Below are 23,525 nucleotides of genomic sequence, written 5' to 3'. Positions count from 1 at the left end.
ATGTTTTACATCAAGACAAACACACTGAGGCTTTAAACGTTTAGTTAAATGCATTATGCTGGTTTCTATTTTTTTTTATTTATCAGGATTAAATTTTACAAAACTATTTGAACTGCAACAGTTTATGTGATTTCACATTTATTACCTCTGTAGATATAACGTTCATTTATCACTCTAACAACAAAATGCACTATGAATCAGGCCCAAATTCAAAATATCCTCTAATTTGCTAACAAAAATTCACGACGTCATGAAACGGATTATTTCCATCATTTTCTACATAGGGAAATGCTTGTACCAAGTCAGGATTATGACAGTTGTTATCCATTCGTTTGATTGTTTGAGCTTTTGATTTTGTAATATGCGTAGGAACCTTCCGTTTAGAATTTTCGTCAGAGTTCTATGTTTGTTATTTTATTTTTTACACATGTTTAATCTGTTTTAATGCTAAGAAGATTACCAATCGATGACATAAGACTTGTCATGTAACATAGGAAATGTATAGAATTATCTATATCAACCTGCCAAGCTTATAACATTATACTTTATAACTTTGGTTGTTACACGTCTTCTGACTATCTAAACTGTTTGTCTTTCAGCTCATAAACATAATTTTGTCATGTCACCTTGACGTCAATGGTTGTTTTTTTTTCAAAATTTACTCCTTTAAATTTCTAATTTGAATTAAAATATAAAGAATAACTGTAATATTTTTTCTGTCTATTCAAAATAACCAAAACAAATGGTCTTATTTTCAGGTAACCCTATATGCTGGTTTTTCAGTGTGCACCATAGCTTTGATGTTATTTTGCGATTCCTAATTATCAATTGTTGAAATAGGTTCATGTTCATGTTCTTGTCCATTCGTTTTTGATGCGTTTTGTTATTTGATTTTGCCATGTGATTATGGACTTTCCGAATTGATTTTCCTCTGAATTCAGTATTTTTGTGATTTTACTTTTTTTCATATATGTATGACCTGACAGTTGTCTTATTTGACAAAAAACATTACATCTTCTTATATTATAGAAATAGTGTGAATAGCGAAAAAAAAAGATAATTTAATTATCGCATTTTTCTTTCAAATACTCAAAAATTTATATAATTATTTTCTTTTTTTCATTTATTGTGACGTCAAGTTCCTAGACAACTGTTAGATCAATAAGAATAACCAAACAGAATATTTAATATGAGAATGTAAATGGGTAATGTGTCAAAGAGACAAAAACCCGACCAGACAACAACCGAAGTCCACCAATGGGTTTCCAATGCAACGAGAAACTTCCGCACCCGGAGGTGTCCTTCATTTGGCCCCTAAACAAATATGTATACTAGTTCAGTGATAATGGAAGTCATACTAAACTCCGAATTATACACAAGAAACTAAAATTAAAAATCATACAAGACATAACGCTATCCAACTAACAATAGCTTCAAATAGGATTTAAAACTGTTTATACCAATCAAATTAGCTATAATACTTTTTTTTACTACATTTTTAGGAAAATTCACCTCGATTTGTTAGTTCTGACAAAATGATGTCTCTACTTTTACTAAATTTAAAGTCATTGACAATCGTTGTCTTTGGACATTTGGTATCTGTATTAATACACTGGAGTTTCAAGTTTTGATTTTCACTGGACGGGAAAGAAACCACATATTTGAAAGTGTTGAAGAGCTGAATTGAAGGTCTCGACTAACTCACTATATGGTATTCCAGCTGGTTCAAATGAAATACAATCTGAACGAAGAACGAGTTTTCAAATTGTTCAGCTTTAGATTGTGTCGTTTCAAGCGCATTTGAGTTGTTTTGACTAACTTTATTACTAAACTAGAACTTTCAAAGTGGTCAAACTGTTCACGGTTTGGTATTAGAATTTAAGTGTTAGTTTGGTATGCCCATATTTGCATAGATCAATGAAATATTTATGTTACTAACAATTACAACAGATAAATTAATATGAAAAATGGTAAATACAATGTTTTATAACAAATATAAAGAATAACCGCGAACGAATTAGTTACAAAACCAGCAACCCCAAAAACCAATTTGATTCGTTTTTAAATGTCTGCATTTATGGTTAGTATGATTTAAATTTGGGCGTTGCATAAGAGCACTTTCTTTACTTTTTTGAAATCGATGCTGAGTAACATTACAACGTAGGGCGATAAATTTCAAACCAGCTGGATAGGTACTTTAATTCATATCAGGGACTGCGAGAATCTTTTGATACTTAATTGTTTTTACTACTGCGCGTGTGTTTGTCTTTGTATCATGTATATCAGTTCTCGAAGATCGAAATTGAAAGGTGGATGTTTAAGATATTAAAAGATATCAAACTCCTCAACAAGTTCAGGTTTATGTTGTTGGCACTTAACTTTGCTGGCAGATATTGACAATTTGAATGGAAACTTGCCTTTTATTAAAGATATAATGTTGACCCTATTTGTTTTGTATTTGTGTTGTTAGAATGATGATAATTGACCGAATAATAAAAAGGCATTTACCCCTCATAATTTGAAATTTGAAATAAAGATATCACAGATAACGCTACACCTGCTTTATAATCTATTACATTAATTTACAATAAGGATACATCTACATTAACTATGAAACGTTTTCAAATGGACAGCACATCGACGTTGACATAACAAAGATGACATCTCGAGGGCTGATTTACATTTTCTACATTTGAAAATGCCTGTACCAAGTCAGGAATATGACAGTTCTTGTCCATTCGTTTTTGATGTGTTTTGTCATTTGATTTTGACAAGTGGTTATGTACTTTCCGATTAGATTTCCCTCTGAGTTCAGTATTTTTGTGATTTTACTTTTTAAAATGAATGCACTTGGTTAAATTTGAATCTCATTTCTTTCAGCAGCAAATCTGTTCAAAATATATTTATCATGCATTTTATATCATACAATATTCAAAGACTAGTATTTGATTTATATTCCACTGTGAAGTTATAAGGACGTCAGCAATAATTGCTCGATCGACTGGTACGAAACATATGTTTCTCAGGTGGCAACGGATATTTTTACAACGTTTTTCCTCAGTCCACGTGATCAAATTATCATCAATACTTCTACCGATAACAGTTTAACAGATACATTTTGTTCACTTGCTTATGTCATTATAAGCAATATAACATAATCTGTAACTAAAAGTAAAGTTCAAAAACATCTGGGGTATTTTGAAATATACAAAATACACAAAATCTACTTCAGACAGTTGTCACCAATGTTCACTCTTTGTTTCGAGAGATTTTCTTTTATTTCAGTTATTCTGTTTATGATTTTAATCTTAATTTCCAATTTACAACACCGGATGTTACTTATCAACGTGCGTTTCGTGTATGCAATCTGGCTGCAGATTAGTAGGAAGTTTACCTTTTCGGAATACCTGAATTCAGCTCATGTACAAAATAATGTTTTCTAATCATAATATGAAATTATTTGAAAATTCAAAATAGAGTTCAAATTCCAGGAAAGAGAATTAATGATAACACTGACAAAAAGCCCAATCACAGATAACAAATGAAGTGACAGAATTTGAAACTATCGTTGATTAAAAAAATTCGAAAAAGCTTTCAACGAATTTGTTAGAAACAATAATGGTCATCGAGAACAATCGGGCTCAGTGATTTATATGGTATTTACTATAAACTGCAAAGGTTTTTTTAGCCGCGCTTGTCCGTATACTATAAAATACAAAAACGTTTTTATAATTGACTTGGCAAATCAAGATATGTGTCAAGAAACTTTAGAACGTAATATTATGTAAATTTCCGTCCTTTCGCGCGCACTATTGTAATGAAACGTAACGCTAACGGTCCGAATTTGCGCATCTTAAAATAGCTATCTGCTATTTCAAAATCTAATATAGGGGACATCTGGACCTACCTTAAATCACAATTTTATTCGGAAAGTGTCAGTTCCAAGTCCGGAAAATGAAGATTATGTTTTCACTCGTTCCTTTTGATAACGTTTGATTGTGTCTGTTTTTTTTGGACGTTCTCCAATTTGAATTGACCTTGAGTTCATTATTTTTGTTATATGCAGTTAGATAATGTGTTTTATCTCTGTTTTTTGTATTTTGTCTTAGATTTGTTTGTTGAGAATTTTATTTTATCACGGTCCTCGTTTAAGATACAACATTTTAAATAAATATTTGTAAGTAACAATTTTCTCAATAACGTGGTGATGTCCAAAATACGATGTGACTTAGATGGTTGCAAAGAAGAACAATAATATATTTCAATAAAAAAGAGACTTTAACATCTGTTGGTTATCAAGTCCTTTTCCTTAATTAAAGGCAAATTATAAGACTTCGATTGACGATAGAATTGTTAAACATACTTTTTAATGATAATTTCTATTTCGAATCATACAGCTGATTAAGTAAATTAGAAATAAGCATTTTTTTAAATGACAAAGCATAATTATTTGTTAAAATATTTAGTTATAGCAATTAGATGTGGTTTACAATGTTAGCATTTCTTTACAAACATAAATTCAAAACAAAATGCAGTTCCTCAATAATTGTATTATATAACAAAAATGATAATTAATATTAATGACTATCGTTTCTATTTGTATAAGCAAACTTATCAATGCCAACAAATGTATCCGTAAGTGAATTGCGATGTAACAAAATATTGCAATTTTACAAAACGGTAAAATAATTTAATTTAACATGGATACTTTTTCATGCGTGGTTCTTGAAAATTAGGTGTCCTAATTGTAAACAGTTGTTGGCATGACACGGGTTATGTTCTTCTCATATATGTTATGATGGTATGATACTAAACCCCTAACGGGAAGTATTGTGCCTGATGTTCATATGATGAAATCATAATCTTTCAGTCAGTTTAATTGAAGTCTGGAGCTGGCATGTCAGTTAACTGCTAGTAGTCTGTTGTTATTTATGTATTATTGTCATTTTGTTTATTTTCTTTGGTTACATCTTCTGACATCAGACTCGGACTTCTCTTGAACTGAATTTTAATGTGCGTATTGTTATGCGTTTACTTTTCTACATTGGTTAGAGGTATAGGGGGAGGGTTGAGATCTCACAAACATGTTTAACCCCGCCGCATTTTTGCGCCTGTCCCAAGTCAGGAGCCTCTGGCCTTTGTTAGTCTTGTATTATTTTAATTTTAGTTTCTTGTGTACAATTTGGAAATTAGTATGGCGTTCATTATCACTGGACTAGTATATATTTGTTTAGGGGCCAGCTGAAGGACGCCTCCGGGTGCGGGAATTTCTCGCTACATTGAAGACCTGTTGGTGACCCTCTGCTGTTGTTTTTTTATTTGGTCGGGTTGTTGTCTCTTTGACACATTCCCCATTTCCATTCTCAATTTTATAAACTACTTGTATTGAAAAGTACATACAATTCGATGTACAAAAGTTGAAGCATGTAATAAATGTATTAGAAGCTTTTAGAAATATATATGTATTACTTGGTAGAAAACACAACCTAACGTCAAACCGTAGTAGTTGATGTCATGTTCACATAATGATCATGTTTGATCAAATTTACTCGAAAATGTGGATATCGGTTTCGTAAAAAGGATTAAAGTATGTACTCGGTAATTCTTTTGGTAGCAATCATGGTTTGGAATGAATAAAAATAATCATCCCTGAATATTCTTCTAAAATTGTTAAAGATTCATATTAACAAATCGTTAGTATTTTGTGAAATTTTCTTATAACCTGTTGTTTATTTTATTTTTTTTTGACAACGGAGTTTTTTGACTTATGGTGTTTGGTATTCTCTTGGTTCCTTTTTCCCCTTTTTTTTAACTTCAGTGATTGTCATTTGTTGTTGCGGTTCATAAGTGTTACTCGTTCTCTTTTTTAAATAAATAAGCTCGCTGTTTTTTCTGTTTGAACTGTTCTACACTAATCATTTTGGGGTCCTTGGTAGCTTGCTGTTCGGTGTGAGCTGAGGCTCCGTGTTATCGTTTTTTTGCAATTAAAAAGAATGTCAAATGAAGATATGATACATTCTTGATTATGTCAAGGAGAAAACATAGTTAATGATCTATGATAATACTACTCCCACTAATTGTGACAATTTAAGTGGGAGACACCAATGAAATATATACTAATTCCTGCAATTATGAAGGTTGTATTTAATGGTCATATTCCAAGTATCAATAATTTCCACTTGATTTTAAAGGTAGAATATATAAAATTATAATTGATTGATTTGGTTTCAGAAAACTGTCTTTAATACGAAAAGGACAAAACAATTTGGTTAAAATCATTTGCGCGATCAAAGAACACAATTTATTAAACATTATTATGGATATTACATATTACAGGATGTAGATATAGGTAGATGTAGTATGAGTGCCAATGAAACAACTCTCCATCAAATTCACAATTTGTAAAAGTAAACCATTATAGGTCAAGGTACGGTATTCAACACGTAGCCCTGGCTCACATCGAACAGCAAGCGATTAAGGGCCCCCAAAATGACTAGTGTAAAATCATCCAAACGGGAAAACCAACGGATTGACATGTATCTATATAAGAAACGAGAAACACTTATAAACCACATAAACAAACGACAACTACTGATCATCAGATTCCTGACTTAGGACAGGTGCAAACAATTGCAACGGGATTGAACGTTTCAATGGTACCAAACCTTCTCCCTTATATGAAACAATAGTGATACATCACCACATAGAAAGACACACTATACAATATCAATTTGAATGGCTTTGGCACAACTTTTTGGAATTTTGGATCCTCAATGCTCTTCAACTTTGTACTTGTTCGGCTTTATAAATATTTTGATATGAGCGTCACTGATGATTCTTACGTAGACGAAACGCCCGTCTGGCGTACTAAATTATAATCCTGGTACTTTTGATAATTATTAACTCAATAAAAAACGCAGTATTACAAATTAACGCACAATGAAAGAATAAATGTGATCTAGGATACAATGTAAATACAAAGTTTACAACAAAAAGGGATATGTGTATGAATAAAACTGGATTTTTTTTATTAATCTTCTACATAATAAGTTCTTCAAATTCTTTTCTTTGCATGTGAAATCTCGGAATTAGTGCTATCATCGAGTTTACACCCAAAGTACTAGATATCTTTCATGCAGGGTTAGTGTTGTTCCGTTATAAAATCTATGTGGAGTTTTTATGCATCCTTTTGATTATTTTTTTTCTTTCTATCGGCGGTTTTTATAATGTCGTTGTCAGTTATACTCATGAGCTGAACAATCTCTTTTGTATATTCCTTCTGTTATCTATTAAAACATGGAACTATTGTCTTAACTGCTATCACTGTGTCTACATTTCTCCGCCCTCGGATAATACTTCACTTTTATAGAAAGAATATTGTATTTGACTAAGTAAATCCTAAATGATTCATGCTTTGTTATATCCTATTCAGCTTACAACTATTGCCACACCCTGACATCCATCGTTCCTTTAAAACATTTTTAAAATCCTCTCCTCTGAAAAAATTAAGCTTATCATAACCAAGACTTCTCATCATCCAAAAAAAATTGGTATTAAAACATGTAAAAAGATTCATTCGATCAACCAATATAGCAGATATTACAAATATAAGATAGTGTTTGAAATATGAATAAATCTGTAATACATTGGCTTTTAAGTATTGACTTTTTTTTGAAATTATAGAAATTGTTGTAAAATTTAAACAAGTTGGTCTCACAGTCATCATACAACTAAGAATGAACAAGGGGAATGTGTCTAAGTGAACCAAACCCGACTAAAGAGCAACACACAACACATGGGCAGTAATAGGTCTTCAAGCAAGTGAGAAAATCCCGTTTCACCCGAAAGTAATTACATAAGATGTTTGTTTCATAATAATACGCTATTTTGGTTGGATTCAGCAATCTCGCGTCATTCTGGAATTAATTTTCATTTCAAAATGATTTGTAATAATCATGATGGCACGAGCTTCTAAAATAAAGTGCACAGGTAAATAAATGAAAAAATGAATAGTAATCGTGTTCGCATGATCATAGCGAACAAGTGTTAATATAAGTATTGAATGATTTTTTTTAGTAATTTCATAGGGTTTTATACTGTACCCGTTATATTAAAGCAGTCAAAATGCGTTGACTGTATATTTCTATGTCATATACAGTCACTGACCCGATATGACTTTTCTTCATGGATATTTGAATAGTACAGCCGAACTATATCTAAATATTCACGACGACCGTTTTAACCTGTCCTTGTTTCAAATGTATACAACGAAGCGTAGGACAACTCAAGCTTATTTATTTTACAATTGTACATTTCATTGTGTTGTATATTTCTCCGCTATATGTGAGGCCTTTTAAAAAGGGGATTTTTTCCCAATATTCAAATCAAATAAATAACAATAACAAAATAAACAATAATTGAAAATGTTTTTTTTTTATTGCAGTATAAAGCCAATAATAGTGTATTGACTTAAGAGATCAACGATATACGGATTCGACCCGAAACGGGGGAAAAGCTCTACAGAGCCTCGCATTTCCCTGTTTCTAAAACCTCATCCTTAAATTGTTGATCTGTCAAGTCAATACACTATTATCGTCTATGTAAAAGCGTTGATCGTGCGCATATTTTTAGAATAAAACGCGTCAGCGCTTCATACAAAATGCACTTCGGTGACCTTCGATCAATGCTATTACACCCCAATAAATTTACAAAAAGAAGCATTCAATACTTAAAGAAAATGAAGCTTTATACTTTATTTTTTGACTTCCCATGGAATATGATTTTTTATGAGTATATGCTCAGCATTTTGCCCAATGATTTTTAGATATTTCAATTGCATGTAGCCAGGGCTTCAGATGATTTTCCTCGCACGCACAATAAATTGTTATGTGCTTTTTTTAAAGGTTTATTAAGTGTATATTGAGATATTATATGCATAGTGTGCTTGCTAATGTGCATTACCCACACACCATTTTTACATAAAGACAAAAATATCGTTTTAGGGCTTGATTGAACGGTTGTATAAGACAAGTTGTGAAATATATAGAAAAAAGAGATAGAAAGTCACAAATGAATTTAATGCATGTTTGCAAATGTAATCGAGCGTAGACATCTAGAAAAGCTTCCACATATATGACAGTTGTTTACAATTCAGTTACATCGCAATAACTCGTCGAGCAACCCACATAGACAAATTGTTTATTTAACAATAATTTGAATCCAGTTACCAGACTTTGTAATCAATCATCACAGACAAATAACACAACGTACTACAAATAAGGAATAGAGAAACTTTTTATTATCATTTATTTTCTAAATAAAAATGATTTTCACTTACTGAATATTTCAAAGTTAAATGATAGTTGATCGAATTCGTTCAATTATTTTTTTCATAAAGGATAACAAAGAGATACAATGTCTGATGATGATTTAACTTACATTATAAAATTGACAAAGTACGGTTGAAAAGTTAAACTTATGGTAATAAAGATGCTTGCAAGTGTTAACTTCGATTTCTTTTCTGCAACATCTTAGGTTGCATTTCTGTAAATATTGACAATGCAATTTCCCATAGGAACTCTTTTTACGGCTAAAACTGTACCACTTTTACTATGAAGTTTTGAAAAAAATCTTATCCTAGAATTGAAAGTTCATTTGCACCACAATTTTTTTCAAAGGTCAAAATATAGGGCTGTGCGGCATATTTTCAACGTTTATATGCCCCGAACTTCTCAGAGTTGAAACTTACACTAATTTTCTTAACTACCCCTACCTCGAATGAAAGGTTAACACAGATTTCAATGTAAACAATATGCACGTGTTTATTTACTAGTAACATTCCCCAGTTCTGTCTCTGCGATATGGAACACAGAGAGCATAACTGGGAACCAGTATGTAAACAAAATTAATTTTCTATGAATATTCTATTTCTCCCCAAAAGAGGCGTGTTGTCAGAAACAGCTGTATTTACAAAGTGCAACCTATACAGACATTTATTCAAATAGAAAACTCTCTAAAATCAGTTTTTCTCACATTATGACTCATTTATCAGAATTATAGTCTTAAAGAAATCACTGTGTATACTCTAAGTTTTTCTTTACTATACATTTTATACCCCCTCCCCTGTTGCAATTTTTTAAAGAATTTGAAAACAAGACTTTAATTATTGCCAGCTTACCCTATTTACATATTTTCTGATAAAAAATGCCTAGAACCTGTTAAAAAGTTATCAAAGGTACCAGGATTATAATTTTGTACGCCAGACGCGCGTTTCGTCTACATAAGACTCATCAGTGACGCTCATATCCAAATATTTATAAAGCCAAACAAGTACAAAGTTGAAGAGCATTGAGGATCCAAAATTCCAAAAAGTGGTGCCAAACACGGCTATTTTGATAACATATTGAAAGCATATCAGAATATAATAAATGTAATGTTTAGCAGTAAATCATCACAACATTCAAGATTATATAAAGTATCCAATCCAGCCTCTGTCTCCAGTCCACATCTTACTGTATGCCTATTTGTCAATTAAAGTACACATTTTCTGCCTCAAATGGTCAATTTAGAATTCTTGTCACAACAGTATCATCTGTAACCATATATCTGACACAATTTAGCTACTATATATACTAGAAGTGTTCAAACAAAGCCATATTTGCAATAGTTGTATGTATGCAGATACCAGTCTGAGATATAAATTCACTTAAAATGTTGTAGAGATGACTGCTAACATCTGATTTTTGCATAACTTCCAAACATAGTTATTGTTTCTATATCAAGAACTTTAAAATCAGAAAATCATAGCATTTACAAGTTAAATTATTTGTTTTATGACCCAGGGGGTAGGCAATTTTCTATGTTTTTTGCCCCTTGGGCCTCAAATTTCCTAAATCAATCTGCTGTTTCTAGCAATTTGAAATATTTAGTACATATTCAGGATAGAACACACTATTGTAAGTTTTCTTGAGATATTTTTGTTTTTCTAGCTTGTATTTGTTATGCCGTGGTGACAAAAAAGAAGAATTAGGTGTTGCGGCTTAATTTTGGGTTATCGAAAGGACACAAATACTCCATAAATAATATTCAGGAAGGATCTATGAGTTTCAATGACTGCGAAGAGTAAATATAAGCACTTTTTAACAATTTAACTTACAAATATGCAAATGTTATGAATTAATTTTGTATCCAGGACTTTAAGTAAACTATGCATACTGTAATCTGTGAATTTATGCTGAGTCATCATATGTAAGGCCCAGGATTCTATCAATCTTCATTAAATATTTATAAAACTTCATATTTGAGTTAATTTCTTTAAAATCTGTTAAATAAAGCAAATTTGGTTAAATTCTGAATGTTCCCCTTTTTCACCCTATATAGGTTGCATTTCTGTAAATATTGACAATGCAATTTCCCATAGGAACTCCTTTTACGGCTAAAACTGTACCACTTTTACTATGAAGTTTTGAAAAAAATCTTATCCTAGAATTGAAAGTTCATTTGCACCACAATTTTTTTCAAAGGTCAAAATATAGGGCTGTGCGGCATATTTTCAACGTTTATATGCCCCGAACTTCTCAGAGTTGAAACTTACACTAATTTTCTTAACTACCCCTACCTCGAATGAAAGGTTACCACAGATTTCAATGTAAACAATATGCACGTGTTTATTTACTGGTAACATTCCCCAGTTCTGTCTCTGCGATATGGAACACAGAGAGCATAACTGGGAACCAGTACGTAAACAAAATTAATTTTCTATGAATATTCTATTTCTCCCCAAAAGAGGCGTGTTGTCAGAAACAGCTGTATTTACAAAGTGCAACCTCTTATTGGCACCTGGATATGGAGTTATGTTTCTTAGACGTTTCATATTAATGTTTGAAGGTCGACGAGACACGGTTTATGACATCAATATGTTTACAATACATTAAAATAATGACGACAGAAGCGCCAAAAATGGAACACTTTTGATATGTTTGGTCATTAATATTTAACAGTAATGTGACGTTTTTTTTTTTACATTTGAGCTATTTTTGATAACATGATTTTGCACCATATCTGTCCGACAATGATTAGAAATTGATTAACATCATTCGTAATCAAAGAAATTTATCGACAATTTCCTTCAGTCCTGTAAATGCTGGAAATGTTACCGAAAGGCTAAGTACTTAGCTGTGTTTTGTAACCTTTTTTATTCCCTGGAAGTATTATTTCAGAACGTTGAATGCATTAATTCTGTTTATCAAAAGAGGTATTACTACTCCAGAATATCGATTTTATTTGCAATAAAATGCAATAATAATACTTCTCCCATTAAGTGGGACAATTTAAGCAAAGTGGGAAACACCAATGAAATATATACTAATTCCCGCAATTATGAAGGTTGTATTTAATGGTCATATTACAAGTATCAATAATTTTTGACCTGATTTTAAATGTAGAATATGCAAAATTATAATTTATTAATTTGGTTTCATTTAATAATTTTTAATACGAAAAGGACACATCAATCTTGGTTTACATCATTAACGGCGATGAAAGAACAAAATTGATTTCACATTATAACTTTGCGATTGTTGCATATTACAGGATTATTAATTAACCTACTACATGATAGCAATCCTTGTATAACAGACATGAATACTTTCCTGGAATTTGAAATCACCGGATTACTTTTATAGTTGAGTGTGTACTTGCATGAGAATCACGACGGTGTTCCATGTGTGGAGCAAGATCTGCGTAAACTTCCGCAATATTTGATATTCACCCAGTTTGATGTTGGGTTGGTGTTGCCAATGAAACATAAACAATATGACACAAAAAACTAACACTTTTAGGTCACTGTACTGCCTTCAACAATGAGCAAAACCCGTACCGCTTAGTCAGTATAGAAGGCCCCGAAATAACAAATCTAAAACCATTTAAACAGGAAAACGAACGGACTAATTTATGTACAAAATAAAGAACGAAAAACAAATATCTAACACATCAAAAAAAAAAACGATAACCACTAAATAACAGGCTTTTGACTTGGGACAGCATACATAATGTGGCGGGGTTAAGCACGTTAGCAGGCGCCCAACCCTCTCCTTAATCCTGGGAATACTTTGTTGAGATTATATTTAGTTCACATGTATTGCCATCACTTCATTTGTAAAATCCTATCTTCTGAAACAATCCAGCTTATCATAATCAAGATATGTCACTTTTATTCAGAATATATCTTGTCTTTAAACGTGTCAAAAGATTCGATCAACCAAAATGGATGATATTACCAGCAGGACATATATAGTGCTTGAAATGAGAATGCATTTTCTTCTCTAATACATTACCAAGTTAATAAAGGCAACAGTAGTATACGATTTTTTAAAGTAATTATAGAAAAATGTGGTACAAATTTGAACAAGTTGGTTTATCATGATCTACATGTCATCATATCATTGAGTAATGAAACGGAGAATGTGTAAACACGAGCAAGGAGCAAAAATTATTACAAGGCAACCAATAGGTCTTCAACCCAGTGCGGAAATCCCCGTTTTTCATCAGAAAATAACATGTAGCTTACTGCATAAATGTCGTACGTTCTATGGAATGATGTGTTTTTTAATGGAATATGTCTGTATCATGAGTATTTGATTATGATATAAAAAGTAAAGTCCAAAACACATTTTACATTTTTTATCGCCATGAACTTCAGATATTTCATTTTTATGTAGCAAGGACTTCTGATATCCTTTTTCCTGGGCAATACATTGTATTATGTTTCCTAAAAGGTTTAATTAGTGTATATATAAATAGTGTCTTGCTAATTTTCCTCACCCACACACTAATTTATCTTAGACGAAATTATCTCCTAATGAATTGATTGAACGATTGTATAAGACAAGTTGTGAAATGTGTAGGGAAATAAAAAAGATAGGAAGTCACTAGTGAATACAATTAATGTAAGTAAAAGTAATCAATGGTAGACATCACACATATGTATTGAGACAAAATCCCATAAAAAAGCGAACGTTTTATTAACGTCATACTGTTTTATAATTCTTAAATATTTCAAAAGACAGATGTTCAGAGAAACAGTTTGACATATACCAGACCTATTATTTACCAAATAATTATTCCCTATATGAGCTCTTCTAGCATTACTGAAATTGCACGGAAATTTAAAGTAGTACAAAAGTAGGATATGCAGTATAAATGAGGCAACTATCAATCAAAATCCCAATGAAATATATTTAAGCAAACACATGAATATTGCAAGACCAACATGTAAGCTTCTCACCTTAGTAATCGCTAATAGCAAACTCCTTTTTAAAACTTTATTATTTCAATGTTGTGTTTTGATTTTAAATGTGAATCTGTAAAATTAAGGTTAAACGTTCCCGTTCTACCATTGGAATTGTTACTTTAACTTGACCATGTGGAAACTAAGACTAAGTTGATCAAGTAGATAACATTTATAAATTTGGTGCGTCCAAAACGCTTCCTAGATTTAGCTTTATCAGAAACGCTTATCGCCAAAGATTTGATAACAGGAGACGAATGATTTTAAGGAAGAACATGACCAAGAATGGACATAATGAAAAAGATCAAATAAGGTGAGAGAGTTGGAACCTTATTTTCTTAAAGCGTTTTTAGTGTCACAAGGACGGATACCCATATGCATTGCCTAGCTTTATTTCTGCTAAGCTTCTGTCATCAATATTATGGTAGGGAAACATTGTCTGGAATGCCGTTTCAATTCATTAGATATATATACATACATGATAGGTCCTACGATTATTATTATATAAATGTTGGAAAATTTACAACATGAAAACTAAAGTTCACTTTTTTGAGGAAAAGTTTCGTATTTTACATGAACGCAAGTTCTTTTAGGAGACTACCGACTCTCTTAAATATCTTTGCATACGAATAACCTGCCATTATTTTCTGAGTAGTTTAAGGATTTGTTGGCTCAAGTACATGTATCTATAGAAAACTGAAAAATAGTATGCTGAATATATGTTCAATATCAATCAATAGCGTTAAATTAGTGATGGTCATTTGCCTTGTCCTTGTTAAAAAAAAATTCAACTAAATTATAGATACTCTAACACTGGATATCTTTTCGAAAATGTGTTTTTTCTAAGTGCTATTTTGATTGGTTTATTTTCGAGTACGAGTATACAAAACTGACTCGAAAGTTTTATGACCACAAGGCCAGATCTACGAGAAATAATTTTGATCTTACTGATATAAATAAAATGTTACAAATTCTCTCAAAGAATAGTTGATCCGCTATAAGATGACGTTAATATCATTAAAACTAAGAAGATAGAACCCATAATACTTCATAATTCTGACAGTCTCTGTGTCTAATGTGGAATCATTATTCACTGTTGTCTTTTTGCATTGGCAATAATTAATATTATTGCCAACGCTTTATATGATTCGACTTGAATTGATTGAAATTATATCCTGTGCTAAGAGTAATTGAAGTTAAGTATTCCTTTGGCGATAATTATGACCATCCCTATCATCTTCTACGCAAAACAGAAGACCATTTTGTGACTTTTAACAACACAGGCGAAGAGAATATGACAAATACGGAAGATAGTTTATCCGGGCTTTTAACAGATAATTTGTACTAAATCAAAACATTTTAAGCAATAAATTCTTGTTAAAGCATTTATATGTTTTGAATGTGATAAGATATATGTGAAGCTAGGTTTTATAGTTCTAATTCCAAGTGATTTTATTGTTTTTATGTTTATTTTTTCATTGGTTCTCGATTTGAATCGATAGATATTTTTTCCAAACATTTGCTGAGTTTAAACATATTTATTTATAGTGGAGTGGGAAACAAGTTTTACAACTTATATTAATCCCTTTCCACTTTGCGGGTGCGAGTGCTTCCTTGTAGTGGCATTATCCTGCTCTTTTCTGAAATCTACAAGGGTGTCTTTAACGTGCAAGAGATATGGCTATCTCTTGTCACGGGTCAGCCATTTATCGTCTCCTTCCGAAGGACTATCATCGTTTCCTCAAGACCATACTCGCAAATGGTGTCAAGGGAGAGCCTAAAAGTCAGTCCCTAAAATTTTCATCCCGGAACGGTAATCGAACCAGGAACCTTTGTGTTAGTAGTCCGATGCACTAACCACTACACTACGGCTCTCATTTTCTTAGTCTTTAGTTTCCTATGTTGTGTCTTCTGTAATATTATTTGTCTGTTTTTTTTATTTTTAGCCATGGCGTTGTCAGATTATTTTCTATCTATGAGTTTGACTTTCCCTCTGGTATCTTTCGTTCCTCCTTTGGAAACCAGTACTTAATATCGTAAGTTTCAAAAATGTAATAAAATTAAGGGCAGTGTAGTATCATCTTTAGACTGGCTTGTTTCTATGTAATATCTTAAGTTAACAAGTCTATAATTATCCTTTTACTGGCTTGTTTCTATGTTACATCTTAAGTTAACAAGTCTACAATTATCCTTAGACTGGCTTGTTTCTATGTTACATCTTAAGTTAACAAGTCTACAATTATCCTTAGACTGGCTTGTTTCTATGTAATACCTTAAATAACACGTCTTCAATTATCCGTAGACTGGCGTTTTTCTATGTTATATCTTAAGTTAACAAGTCTACAATTAGTCTTAGACTAGCTTGTTACTATGTCATATCTTTGTTCAAGCTACATATAGTGTAAATTGTTTGAGATTTAATATAGATTAAGCATGCGAAAAGTATTTTGTGTGATAGAAAGAAAATAAAACAAGTTAATTCTATGAAATATAAGAAAATAAGTCTCACAATGTACTTTCAGAAAATTAAATAAAACCTTGGGGTCATCTGATTTGTTTTCTTGCAACAGAACAAGTTAAGTTACAACACATCTTAATGAAAAGTAAAACTATTTCCGATCGAAATGATAGTTGAATTTTGATTTTGAATTAATCATAATAATAAAAAATAACACAAAACTTTTTTTTATCAGTTCAATTAAAATCTATCAAGTGAACTATATTCATCACTCCAAATTTGCATATTTCATTTGAAATCGAGACCGATTAGTTTTTGCTATTTCACAATCCAAGATAGTGGTAGACACTAAATCTAACCTAAACCTTAATTTATTGAACTAGTTGTTATTTATATGCAGTTTAAACAAGTGCAGGTGGTTTGAGGTTTTGCGGATATCCACATTATTTGGCACTACTGACACTTGCATTTTTCTACTTAATATGGATTTCCTAATAAAAAAAAATAATGAGGACATAGGAAACATTAATTTTGAAAGCGATTTGAACAGATTACTTTAAAACACGTCATTAATACCGCTTGAGAAAGACAGAATATATAAAATGTACTTAAATAAGAGAATCCTGCCGACTTGTTTCTTTATTCATATGAGGCTGACTATAAACAGAAATTTCTCAAGAAGAATCAAAATAAGAAAGCATTATCCTCCTACTGAACGTCCTGCAAAAAAGATGATATCTTCTCACTAAATAATCCAAATTTGTTGAATATGCCGAACGCATCTATCCCCTCAAACGTGAACAGATACAGTAAGGACTGAATGAAAAGAAAACAACACGTTTTAGTCTAAGCCAAAAATGTATCAGTACCGGAAACAGTTGTAAAGATATATAACATTAAAATATACAAAAAGATAACCAATTCCATTTCAGGATGACTTTGGCTGAGGGATTTCAAAACTCAGTTTCAAAACTTTAAGTTGTTATGTCAAGTTTAAATAATGAGAATTGTTTTAAAATCATTTGATCTTGAAGAGTCGTAGATTAAATCGGAACAAACAAACGACGTTATATGCCATGTACAGGGAAGCAATATGCACTAATATCCTACAAAAACTGTTGCTCGCATATACTGAATACTTAATGCATTATAAAATATTAACACAAATATCAACCGTTGTAGAAGAAATTCCTTGTTACACTCCAATTTTTCCGCTGTAGCATGTTTTATGAAAAATAATCTCCCAATGATAATGAACAATAAATTTGTTTAACATAATGGGTCGATAGGGTTTTATTTGATTTTATTACATTCTTAATACTGCTCCAATGTATAAAATATGATGAAACTGTTATTGTTCCAATTTATTCAAAGGCAAATTAGGTTTGTTTACCCTCGTGTTAAACTAAAATATCATTTGTGTGTTTAATGGTTTAAGTACGCAGAAATAGTAATCAATGACAGACATTTCACAGCTGTAGTGAAACATAAATATCAAACTAAAGAATTGATGTAGTTATTACTTAATACCAAATGGGATTTTTATCTAAAAAGTACATATGTTATTGTATAGGTATTACTTATATTGCACCTTGAAAAATCCTAAAAGCTTTTGTGGTCTTATAAGTTGATTAATAGTTTTTTATAGAATAAAGTAACTATCTGTTTATCCTTTTATCAGTGAATTTTGAATACTGTCCTTCTAAATTTGAATAAAACATGTTTTTATGAACTCAACAAGAGATGCTTTATTTATATGTCATTATTCCGTGTATTTTTGTGAAAATGTTAGATAAATGTTTCACACTTCAAATGTGTATATCCAATATAAGTATATCAATATGCCGCCATATCTGCAGACACTTTTTAATGTAGCTGACTTGTTAGAGTATACAACACGTTAGTTGTTGACTAGAAGTATACGGAATAAGCATTCATCATATAAGACACACTAATGGTATCTGAGCTATCACGAAATCATTGATTTATTATTGTTCGAAGTCAATTTAAAGTGTTTTTTAAAATTAGTCATGTATTTAAGATTTGAATGAAAAGAGAGAGAAGTCATTTTTACTATTTCAAGAAAAATAAAATCAGAAGGAATGGTGCAATTACTTTACTTGAATATTAAACCAGGGTATGGTTTTGGTTTAAAAAAAAAAAGATGCTGTGTATGCAAATTAAGTCTTGACTAGATATATATCTGACAGATTTCAATAAACAAGTGTAAATGCTTGATGCTACAAGGTATTCAGGCCAATTGTATTGTATTATATGATTACTAAGATATATTGCTAATTTTATTTTAGATATATAGAGAGAGTTCAAATACCTTTTTACTGATAATAGTTTGGTATGAATCCATGTCCCTAAACACCCACTAATTAACTACTGTATTACGACTGGTAGAAACAACTAATTAATAATAGTTAAGGGACCTGTGACCTTGGTCTTTCATTGGTCAAGACACCATTTTATAACATAAGTATTAATTTTGTCGATATCCTTGTCAAATTCTTTATCTAAAGGACAATAATACGTTAAAAAAATGTTTGAGAAAGCAGTATGCTTAAATTTCAAAGTGTACATTTTTTCATTCCACTCTTCCTTGAATGTCAAGTCGTTCACAATAATATTTGTTATTCCATAAAATGTACTTTTTCATGTATTCAAATTCAAACCAATTGATCAGTCTATTAATGTCTCTTCTATTATAGCTTGATTATGTCACTCTAACAATCACAAGATCTCCCAACATTTAATATCTTTGATGTAAAGCACACGACACTGTAGGTTTTCTAGTTCATACTTTCAACTAGCACAGTTATGACTTATTTATTATAGGCCTGTTTGCTTTGATGATTTTTTACGGCTAAGCTATAATGATAAGTCTTTTTATCAGTACATAATTGTAGAAACATACATTCGCTTCGTAACGGAAAATAAACTCGACAAAACGAGACCATTTACTCTAGTGTCTGAGACAACAGGATAACGTTTCGGTTCATCCATGATTTTTTTTCTTTTTAATACATTGTAATTAATAAAGTCTAAATAGAAAAAAACGAATACTATTTTGCATCTGACATCTTAATTGTATCTTCTTACGAATATAATATTTTTATAAATAGGCAAAATCAATTTTTAAATGGAGGTTCTAACTAACCGACTCTAAAATGAAGGGACTGATAAGAACTTCGAGTCTAAAATACAGGAACTAATAAGAAAGCCGACTTTTGATATAGAATTACTCAAAGGAAAACCACATACGCATAATCTTAATCTTTTTAGATATTATATATCAATAAGAAATTTTCAGCTACACATACACATAGTAATATGACGTCGTGATAACCAAGGTCAAATAGCAAAGAACCCTAGAGGTCTAAAGTGTATGTTTACATTTAAACATTGACTTGTATGGTAGTCTTAATGTAATTCTTATAAGACACAGAAGTAATACACAGATTCTTAAAAGGTGGTTTTATGAAATTTAAATATGTTTTATGTTATTTCTCTGTTCTGTTTAAATGTAAATAAAGAAGGTATCAATGTGAATGGTCACCTCACCAAATAAATGTCCCTCCCTATTTGTGTACAACTACAGAAAAGTCAGTTTATTAGAATCGACTACTTTAAAATCTTTAGAATTGTGAAGTAATCACGCCTTATGCAAGCCATTCAGTATGATTTAATGCAACATTACTGAAACCTTTTGTCATCAAATTGACGATTAACGAAACTTCTGAAATACTTGGTTGATCCTGCATATTGCAGTGTTACTTTTGTCAGGAGATTTCAATTTCACATTAATTTGTAAGTTTTTGCCATTGTATTCACACCAAAGAAAATTAGTATTAATGATTACATATTCAGATAGATAAGATAGCCTCATTCAAAACAACATTCACAAGATACCTCGCACTAAACAAACCAACATTGGATGTTGTACAGATCTCATTTACCTTATTTTCAAATTTGCAAAAAATAGTCATTCATTAAAACCAATCCACATTATAGATAACAAATCATATACATTGTCTACATTTCAAATGCCTGTATTAAGTCAGGAATATGACAGATGTTGTCCATTTGTTTGATGTGTTTTATCATTTGATTTTACCATTTGATTAGGGACTTTCCGTTTTTGAATTTTCCCCGGAGTTCAGTATTTTTGTGATTTTACTTTATACGTAAAGTTATTGTATTGATTCAAATCCTCTGTATTATTTTTCAGGTATACATCTACGTCTGACAGAGTATACATATAGTTATTGTATTGAATCAAATCATCTGTATTATTTTTCAGGTTTACATCTATCCATGAGTCTACATATAAATATTGCATTGAATCAAATCTCTGTACTATTTTTCAGGTATATATCTACGTCCGACAGAGTGGAGTGCATTGGAATGGACAAACAGAATTGATTATAATCAGGATAGTGTCACTGAACCAAATAATAGACCCATGGGTATATATTCTGTTACGAAAGGAAAACTTAATGAAATTTCAAAAGTTTTGTATCAGTACTAAAGACAGACACTGCAAATGTAACAATCTAAACTTTATCAAAGCTCCTTGTTTACATACAAGTTTAGAGTCTCATTCCATATCACAATCCGGATTGTAACATATTCATATGTGTAATGTTACCTGTTTACTTAGAACTAGTTCATCTCTCATTCCAAGCTGGACTTGCACATAGATTGACGAGATAGGTCTGTCATCGTTTTGTCTGAGTTGTAACCGATTAGGCATTACGATGAGATATTTATGCACAGAAGTGCAAATGAAAAACTTGTAAGGATATTTCAATTATTAAAATTGTTAACACATTAATTTAAAACTGTTAGTGCAATGTTATTAAACTTGTGTCATTATTGAGCATTACAAGATATGAATGACTAATTTTTCAATTTAAAAAATGCACAAGGACAAAAACAACAGATTGAAATAAATAAATCTGGTTCTGTTTTGCTTGAATTAAAAATAGAAAAAATAACTGGTTCTTATCAGAAGTGTTGGAAAAGGTCATGTTTCAACACATTCAACATACGTTTACATTTTAGACTGTAACAAGTAAGTTTAATTTGATATCTGACTTAATCAGTTGTTCATAGACAATGCAGCAATCCATATTGTACAAAATGTGGTGTGATTTTTTTATGGTTAACATATAACTTCTTAATAGCTGAACAATTAAAGCAGTGTGTGTAATACTACTGATTGCGTATTTTTCTCAGGTCTACATTACTGAATTGAGGAAAGTATTCCTTTTTGTAACTGTCAAAATAAGTTATAAAATGATAAAAAACGATGTTAGCATTACATTGAAACCAAAATCCAGGGATCAGTTTATATCGGTCATGGGGAATATATGAAAGAGACAACAACCCGACCAAAGAGAAGACAACAGCCGAAGTCCTAACTGGGACAATATTCTTTTAGTTTAAAACATTTTAAGATACACCACAGGAAAAGTTATATATATCTTAACCAAAAGTTGATTCATATTGAAGGAATTTCAATTCGGATTATAAGTGATAAATAAGATTACTTGGTATTTTCAATTTTGTAAGTCCGTGTAAAACTAGCCGAGCTAGAATTTATCTATCTTTATCTAAATGCAAATTTCCCTATGTAATAAAAATAATCACAATAATAGAAAGCTATTGCTGAAACTATTTTCTTATTTCTATTTGTTATGAATACATGTTTTTACAGTTTTGTGTTATAATCGACTTCTGTCTAGTTGGTTTACGTTTTACCTTTTTCCCTGTTTCAGCTGATTTTATGCTGTATGGTTTTGGGTTTCGCATCACATGATGACTTGAGTCTCAGTTTTAAAACTTTATCAAGCAATGGCGGATGACTCGGAATCAAACAGAACCTCTTTTATACACCTTGATTCAAAGCAACCCCATAAAAACTGATAGATGTTTATACAAATGTAAGACAACACGCTTACATCTACACTGACAATGACAAATAAGGTTACACAAATACAACATAATGGACTGAATAAAGGCAACAGTAGCATACCGATGTTTAATAATCGATTAAGCAAAAACAAATCCAGGATAAAACCAAGGAAACACGAACCCCTTAAAATATAAACCAAGGAAGATCACACGACTCTAAAATGATAAGCAGTTCTTGTGTTACATAGCTAAGGGCACTATATTTCATCAAAAAGGGCTTTTCCGGGAATATTTGAAGTCACAATGAAATTATATTAGCATCACGATATTTTATGATGTTTTTTCATTCGAATGACCCTAGTTTGACCTGGTTGGTTATTTTACAATCCGGAAATTGGAAACTTGCATACATGTTCATGTACACAGTTCTTAATAACATGCACGATGATGAAAAACAAGTAGAATATTCCAATGGAAAACCGCGATATTGTGTTACTGAAACCTACCAACTATTTTTACATACGTTATGAATAAAGCTTTGATTAAGAATGCTATTTCACCCATTATGAATAACAAAATATATTACTGTCTATAAACTAGAAATAACTTTATGTAAAGAGAAATATTGATGATTTTTCTTTTTTGATATATAGTAAGAAACTAATTTCTTTCAAAATAATATTACTTAGCAATATAGATTATCCAATCATTTACAAGTCATTAAAAGGCGCATCATGTTGCACTGTGTTTATTAAGGTTTCCTTTTTTAAAGACCATACATTGCTTAACGAAACATCCAATCAGACATTTTGAAATTTGTAAAAATACAGCTATTTGTTATATATTATTCTGACA

General features: G+C 31.1%; 1 protein-coding gene across 1 annotated transcript in view; it reads left to right on the top strand.

The window, feature by feature from the left end:
* Positions 1-21,721, top strand: part of LOC143055082 (prostaglandin E2 receptor EP4 subtype-like) — a 35,563-nt gene extending 13,842 nt beyond the window's left edge. The window contains exon 2 of the mRNA XM_076228233.1: positions 21,122-21,721. Coding sequence (XP_076084348.1) covers positions 21,122-21,379 — 258 coding nt within the window. The 3' untranslated portion in view covers positions 21,380-21,721. The remainder of the gene's footprint in view (positions 1-21,121) is intronic.
* Positions 21,722-23,525: the final 1,804 nt, after the last annotated feature.

The sequence above is a fragment of the Mytilus galloprovincialis genome, chromosome 1 (genome assembly GCF_965363235.1).
Source record: "Mytilus galloprovincialis chromosome 1, xbMytGall1.hap1.1, whole genome shotgun sequence".
NCBI lineage: Eukaryota > Metazoa > Mollusca > Bivalvia > Mytilida > Mytilidae > Mytilus > Mytilus galloprovincialis.
The sequence above is the reverse complement of the archived record's forward strand: the minus strand, read 5'-3'. Positions and strand labels throughout refer to the sequence as shown.